This window comes from Plectropomus leopardus, chromosome 2, assembly GCF_026936395.1.
Source record: "Plectropomus leopardus strain MGB_pleo_1.0 chromosome 2, ASM2693639v1, whole genome shotgun sequence".
Taxonomy (NCBI): Eukaryota; Metazoa; Chordata; class Actinopteri; order Perciformes; family Serranidae; genus Plectropomus; species Plectropomus leopardus.
Genome location: NC_142177.1, coordinates 42,690,900 through 42,698,399, shown reverse-complemented (window position 1 = coordinate 42,698,399; position 7,500 = coordinate 42,690,900). Strand labels below are relative to the sequence as shown.

The following is a 7,500-nucleotide window of genomic DNA, read 5'->3' as shown; positions in this document are numbered from 1 at the left end:
TCTTTATTTATGTTTTTGATTTTTTACTTTATTGAATATTTTAGTCTGTGGTTTTGGCCTCATGTTGTTGAGTTCTTGGATAAGTCCATCAGAACATAAACTTTTCTTTAGAACTCTGATCTTTGTTCACTAAATATTTCAGTCATCTTGCTTGAATCAAGATGACTCCGCATGATAACTGACGTTCTGTTCTCTCCTGCATGATAACTGTGACGTTCTGTTCTCTCCTGCATGATAACTGTGACGTTCTGTTCTCTCCTGCATGATAACTGTGACGTTCTGTTCTCTCCTGCATGATAACTGTGACGTTCTGTTCTCTCCTGCATGATAACTGTGACGTTCTGTTCTCTCCTGCATGATAACTGTGACGTTCTGTTCTCTCCTGCATGATAACTGTGACGTTCTGTTCTCTCCTGCATGATAACTGTGACGTTCTGTTCTCTCCTGCATGATAACTGACGTTCTGTTCTCTCCTGCATGATAACTGACGTTCTGTTCTCTCCTGCATGATAACTGTGACGTTCTGTTCTCTCCTGCATGATAACTGTGACGTTCTGTTCTCTCCTGCATGATAACTGTGACGTTCTGTTCTCTCCTGCATGATAACTGTGACGTTCTGTTCTCTCCTGCATGATAACTGTGACGTTCTGTTCTCTCCTGCATGATAACTGTGACGTTCTGTTCTCTCCTGCATGATAACTGACGTTCTGTTCTCTCCTGCATGATAACTGTGACGTTCTGTTCTCTCCTGCATGATAACTGTGACGTTCTGTTCTCTCCTGCATAACTGTGACGTTCTGTTCTCTCCTGCATGATAACTGACGTTCTGTTCTCTCCTGCATGATAACTGTGACGTTCTGTTCTCTCCTGCATGATAACTGTGACGTTCTGTTCTCTCCTGCATGCCTCTCAGGAGATCTGTCCATTGCTAGTTTCCAGAGTAAGCTCTCTTCCATTGTTCTGTTTCTGTTTCGGTTCTCTCTGATTTTATTTATTTATGTTCTTTTGATGTTCCAGTCTCACCTGCAGCTCCTCTGAATCATTTAGTCAGTAAACCAGTCAGAACCAGTGATCCCAGTTAGAGTAGAATATAAATGGGGTTCATACAATCAGGAAAAACCTGGAAAAGACATGGAATTTTCTTTCATAGACCTGCACAAAAACACATGATGTGTTCAAGGACCATCGCCAAATTTTTCTTAAAAAAACAACAAAAAATGTTTAATCAAAACAAAATCTCATTTTTTTTTTAAAGAAATAAAAAGAGATAAAAAAATAAACACAACTTCAAAAAAACATTGCCATTTTTTCTTTAAAAATAGCCACAAAAACTTTTAAGAAAAAATAATCTTCAAAATTGTGTTTTAAAAATTTCAGAAAAATGCGAAAGAGGAAAGTATTGCCAAAATCTTTTCTTTAAAAATGGCATGCCTCCTTCTTTTTTGTGATGATGTGGTAACGTGATGTGGTGGTGTGATGATGTGATGATGTGGTGGCGTGATGATGTGATGATGTGATGATGTGATGATGTGGTAACGTGATGATGTGATGATGTGGTGGCGTGATGATGATGTGGTGGCGTGATGATGTGATGATGTGGTGGCGTGATGATGATGTGGTGGCGTGATGATGTGATGATGTGGTGGCGTGATGATGATGTGGTGGCGTGATGATGTGATGATGTGGTGGCGTGATGATGATGTGGTGGCGTGATGATGTGATGATGTGGTGGCGTGATGATGATGTGGTGGCGGGATGATGTGATGATGTGGTGGCGGGATGATGATGTGGTGGCGTGATGAGTCAGTGTGACCCCTGAGTTTGTCTCTTCAGGATAATAAACAGAGGGATCCTTGTGGGACGCAGAAAACAGAAAACAGGGATTATTCTAGTTAATGAACACTTGACTCCCACTGGAGAGCTTACCCTCGTCCTCTCCATACGCTCCTGTTTGTCCCCCTCTTCTGCTCCTCTGCTCCTCTGCTCCTCTGCTCCTCTGCTCCTCTGCTCCTCGCCCCTCAGTCTGCTCCTGTTAATCCTCTCATGTCTTCTTTTCCTCTTGACTTTGGTTCACCTGTCCGTCCCTCCACTGTCTCTGAGCCGTTCTTAGACAGCTGTCTCTGTGTGTCTCTAGCTAGCTCAGGCTTCAAAGGGTTAATAGCTGAATTTCAGTAGTTTTTCTTGATTAATTGCATTTTTAAATCGCACATTCAGATTCCAATATTCTGCATTTTAAAAAAGTTCATTTCAACAAAGTAAATTGATTTTTCTCAGAGTATATAACAAATGAATGCAAAATATATGTACATATGTACATATGTTTGTTTGAGGTGGGTTAGTGTGAGATGGGAGCTGCTCTGCTGCCTCAGAGAGGCTTCGAAACGCTGTTTTATTTTGAAAGGATCACAGCTCAGAGTGTTTTTTTTTTATTAAATGTTTCAATAAAGTTCATGAAAACCAAAGACCTGCACAGCTCCGTGAGCTCTGCCTCGGCCGACTGACCGTCTTCTCCCCGTGTCCTCTTCCCCTGTCCTCGCCGTGTCCTCCTGTGTTGTGATTGGTCCAGAGCCGTGTCCCTCGCTGCTGCTGCAGAGACACATGGCGGAGCTGCTGAGCACGGACAAAGACATGGCCGCCTCCTTCCTCAACAGCGTCCTCAACCAGCTCAACTGGGCCTTCTCCGAGTTCATCGGCATGATCCAGGAGGTCAGACACACGCCACGCACACACACACACACACATTCAGGCACTGCACGCCACGTACACTACACACACACACGCCACACACAGATTAAGCGTCACTGCAGATGTTTCACGTCTCCTGTGATAAGATTTAATCTGCTGTCTGAAATCTGCTGAGATCACAGAAAACACTACTGTCCTCTTCTTGTCTCTCTGCTGTCCTCTTCTTGTCTCTCTGCTGTCCTCTTCCTATCTCTGTGCTGTCCTCTTCCTGTCTCTGTGCTGTCCTCTTCCTGTCTCTCTGCTGTCCTTTTCCTGTCTCTGTGCTGTCCTCTTCCTGTCTCTGTGCTGTCCTCTTCCTGTCTCTCTGCTGTCCTCTTCCTGTCTCTGTGCTGTCCTCTTCCTGTCTCTGTGCTGTCCTTTTCCTGTCTCTGTGCTGTCCTTTTCCTGTCTCTGTGCTGTCCTTTTCCTGTCTCTGTGCTGTCCTCTTATTGTCTCAGATCCAGCAGGCTGCGGAGCGTCCAGAGAGGAACTTTGTGGACACTCGTCAGCTGAAGGTGAGCGTCCCCTTGTCTTCGTCTTCAGAAACATTAACGTTCCTGATCGGGGAAAAAGAAACCCCAACATCCGTAGTGTGAAATAATTTTCTTTACAGATGTTACATTTGTTTAAAAAGGAAAAAAAGACAATTTAGGACGTAAAACTGCAAAAAGTCATATCCAGTCTTCACATATTTAAAGGGTTTCACCTGTACCTGTATGTGTGTGTGTGTGTGTGTGTGTGTGTGTGTGTGTGTGTGTTTTTGCAGGTGTGTGCGACCTGTTTTGATCTGTCCGTCAGTCTGCTGCGGGTCCTGGAAATGACGGTCACTCTGGTTCCAGAAATCTTCCTAGACTGGTCTCGTCCATCTGCAGAGCTGCTTCTCAGGAGACTTGCACAGGTAAATCACACCTGATGACCTCTGTGTGTGAATCACACCTGATGACCTCAATAATTTTTCCTCGATTGAAATATGAGATGTAGTCGACAGAACGTTGATAGAACGCATTCCAGCCATGTTTTGACACAAACAGCCAATGATAGTAAGAATAGAACCAAGTGCAGTGAAGGACTTTGACTGTCGAACAGCTGAGTGTTTGACAGCCACAGCGCTGAAACAGACACATCTGCAGAGGTGAAAGTGACTTCTTTAGACTCTACAGACGACTCTGTGTTAGTTTCAGCTTTAATCAGACTTTGGATGAATTATTTAGAAACACCGGGACGCATCGCTCCGTGTCTCATCCAGCAGCTTGCGCTGAGCTCTCATTATTATTACCAGGGGCAGATGTAATGTTTTGGGGGCCCGGGGCCACAAGCACATGAGCTTATTTTCAGCCTTTCTCTAACTGTGAATGTCGGCAGGCTGTTGGCAGCTATAGGAGAAGTAGGCCGACTCAAAAGTTTTTAATTCCTGAGTAAAATGATTAACAGCACAGAAGTTTGACAGAAGCTGAAGTCAGAGTCCTGCAGTCAGGAGAGGTTGGCCTATTATCAACACAATGTGCTTCAATTTACCTGAAGTTTGTTTCAGATGGAGCTTTTCATTTTTATATAATGCTGGAAAGTATAATAAATAATAATAAATCATATGTTTATTACACTCCAACACACCATGGTCACATGACACTGTGTCAGTGAACTATGAGGGCAAACAACAAACCACAAAAAAAGAGCAAAAAGACTGGACCTCTGTGAGTTTTAGTAGAATAGGTCCTCCAGCTGGTGATGCTGTTCTACAGTATATTTGTCATGTTCAATGTCTGACAGAAAATAAATATTTAAACCAAAATTAACCTGATGATATCTTCATATCTCACTGAGGAGTCAAAGGAACCTTTAAGCTCCACAGAAATAGTAATTTGATGTATATCGTGATATATATTGATATTGGCTGATATGAAAAAAAATTATCGTGATAAGACTTTTTTCCATATCGCCCAGCCCTAGGCAGATGGCGTAATCTACTTTTGACTTCGCTTGCTCGATGTGCAAAGTCACTGCGTGGTCAACGTCCTACGTCATGTTGAGACTAGAGACAACTCGCCAACGTAAATAAGACGAAGCAAAGGCTTTCAAATCAAAGTGTGGCGACCTTTGAGCTTCCTAAAGTCAGAAAGTAATAAAGGCGAGAAGGTAACAGAAAAGACAAAAACAGTCAGCAAATATTAACAGAAGGTGTGGAACTAAACAATTAGTACAACTAACACGATGCAGTACGAGAGCCGGCACGAGAGCCCTGTGTCCACTCAGTCTGTACGGTTTTTCTCTGTGTTATATCTGTTGTTTGTGGTATATTTGTTGAATAGTTGTATATTGTTGTATATTTGTTGTATATTGTTGTATATTGTTGTATAATTGTTGTATAATTGTTGTGTATTGTTGTATATTGTTGTATATTTGTTGTATATTGTTATATATTTGTTGTATATTTGTTGTATATTGTTATATATTTGTTGTATATTTGTTGTATATTGTTGTATATTGTTGTATATTTGTTGTATATTGTTGTATATTGTTGTATATTTGTTGTATATTGTTGTATATTGTTGTATATTGTTGTATGTCTGTTGGTGGTCAGGTCTTTTGCCGGCATGTTTTCTCTGTTTGGGGTTAAAATCATATTCAGATTTTCTTTGTGATTCAGATTCTCTGTGTGTGTGTGTGTGTGTGTGTGTGTGTGTGTGTGTGTGTGTGTGTGTGTGTGTGTGTGTGTGTGTGTGTGTGTTTCCCTGCAGCTGCTGAACCAGGTGTTAAACAGAGTGACGGCTGAGAAGAACCTGTTTGATCGAGTCGTCAACCTGAGACTGCCAGGTACACACACACATGCACACACACACACACCCGCTCACACACACGCACACACACACACACGCATGCACGCACACACACACACACACACACACACACACACACACACACACACTGCTAGTTGTACAGTCTTATGTTGTTAATATAACATTATAAATAAAGTTCTGACGGTTGTGTAGAGTTGTGTTGTGTAATGTTGTGTGTTGTGTAGTGTTGTGTTGTGTAGAGTTGTGTTGTGTTGTGTAATGTTGTGTGTTGTGTAGTGTTGTGTAGAGTTGTGTTGTGTAGTGTTGTGTTGTGTTGTGTTGTGTTGTGTAGAGTTGTGTTGTGTTGTGTAGTGTTGTGTTGTGTTGTGTAGAGTTGTGTGTTGTGTAGTGTTGTGTTGTGTAGAGTTGTGTTGTGTTGTGTAGAGTTGTGTTGTGTAGAGTTGTGTAGTGTTGTGTAGAGTTGTGTAGTGTTGTGTTGTGTAGAGTTGTGTAGTGTTGTGTAGAGTGTGTAGTGTTGTGTTGTGTAGAGTTGTGTTGTGTAGTGTTGTGTGTTGTGTAGTGTTGTGTTGTGTAGAGTTGTGGTGTGTTGTGTAGTGTTGTGTGTTGTGTAGTGTTGTGTTGTGTAGAGTTGTGGTGTGTTGTGTAGTGTTGTGTTGTGTTGTGTTGTGTGTTGTGTAGTGTTGTGTTGTGTAGTGTTGTGTTGTGTAGTGTGTGTTGTGTAGTGTTGTGTTGTGTAGAGTTGTGTTGTGTAGTGTGTGTTGTGTAGTGTTGTGTTGTGTAGAGTTGTGTTGTGTAGTGTGTGTTGTGTAGTGTTGTGTTGTGTAGAGTTGTGTTGTGTAGTGTGTGTTGTGTAGTGTTGTGTTGTGTTGTGTAGAGTTGTGTTGTGTAGAGTTGTGTTGTGTTGTGTGTTGTGTAGTGTTGTGTTGTGTAGTGTTGTGTAGTGTAGAGTTGTGTTGTGTAGAGTTGTGTTGTGTTGTGTAGAGTTGTGTTGTATTGTGTGTTGTGTTGTGTTGTGTGTTGTGTTGTGTTGTGTAGAGTTGTGTTGTGTAGTGTTGTGTAGTGTTGTGTAGTGTTGGGTAGTGTTGTGTTGTGTTGTGTAGTGTTGTGTAGTGTTGTGTTGTGTAGAGTTGTGTTGTGTAGAGTTGTGTTGTGTTGTGTTATGTAGTGTTGTGTTGTGTAGAGTTGTGTTGTGTTGTGTAGTGTTGTGTTGTGTTGTGTAGAGTTGTGTTGTGTTGTGTAGTGTTGTGTGTTGTGTAGAGTTGTGTTGTGTTGTGTTGTGTTGTGTTGTGTTGTGTTGTGTTGTGTTGTGTTGTGTAGAGTTGTGTAGTGTTGTGTTGTGTAGAGTTGTGTTGTGTAGAGTTGTGTTGTGTTGTGTAGAGTTGTGTAGTGTTGTGTGTTGTGTAGTGTTGTGTTGTGTTGTGTAGTGTTGTGTGTTGTGTAGAGTTGTGTTGTGTTGTGTAGTGTTGTGTTGTGTAGAGTTGTGTTGTGTAGAGTTGTGTTGTGTTGTGTTGTGTTGTGTTGTGTTGTGTTGTGTTGTGTTGTGTTGTGTAGTGTTGTGTTGTGTAGAGTTGTGTTGTGTTGTGTAGAGTTGTGTTGTGTTGTGTTGTGTAGTGTGTGTTGTGTAGTGTTGTGTTGTGTTGTGTAGTGTTGTGTGTTGTGTAGAGTTGTGTAGTGTTGTGTAGAGTTGTGTTGTGTTGTGTAGCGTTGTGTAGTGTTGTGTAGAGTTGTGTTGTGTTGTGTAGAGTTGTGTTGTGTTGTGTAGAGTTGTGTAGTGTTGTGTAGAGTTGTGTTGTGTTGTGTAGTGTTGTGTTGTGTTGTGTAGTGTTGTGTTGTGTTGTGTTGTGTAGTGTTGTGTTGTGTTGTGTTGTGTTGTGTTGTGTTGTGTAGTGTTGTGTTGTGTAGAGTTGTGTTGTGTTGTGTTGTGTTGTGTAGTGTTGTGTAGAGTTGTGTTGTGTTGTGTAGAGTTGTGTTGTGTTGTGTA

General features: G+C 41.8%; 1 protein-coding gene across 5 annotated transcripts in view; it reads left to right on the top strand.

Annotated features, from left to right (window-relative positions):
• Window positions 1–7,500, top strand: part of rnf123 (ring finger protein 123) — a 133,537-nt gene that overhangs the window by 34,364 nt on the left and 91,673 nt on the right. For 3 of the 5 annotated variants that reach the window (XM_088071110.1, XM_088071115.1, XM_088071121.1), the window contains exons 32-36: window positions 914–940; window positions 2,567–2,706; window positions 3,183–3,239; window positions 3,491–3,622; window positions 5,460–5,535. In XM_088071110.1, coding sequence (XP_087927236.1) covers window positions 914–940; window positions 2,567–2,706; window positions 3,183–3,239; window positions 3,491–3,622; window positions 5,460–5,535 — 432 coding nt within the window. The remainder of the gene's footprint in view (window positions 1–913; window positions 941–2,566; window positions 2,707–3,182; window positions 3,240–3,490; window positions 3,623–5,459; window positions 5,536–7,500) is intronic. The other 2 variants (XM_088071128.1, XM_088071131.1) reach the window with 1 other exon arrangement.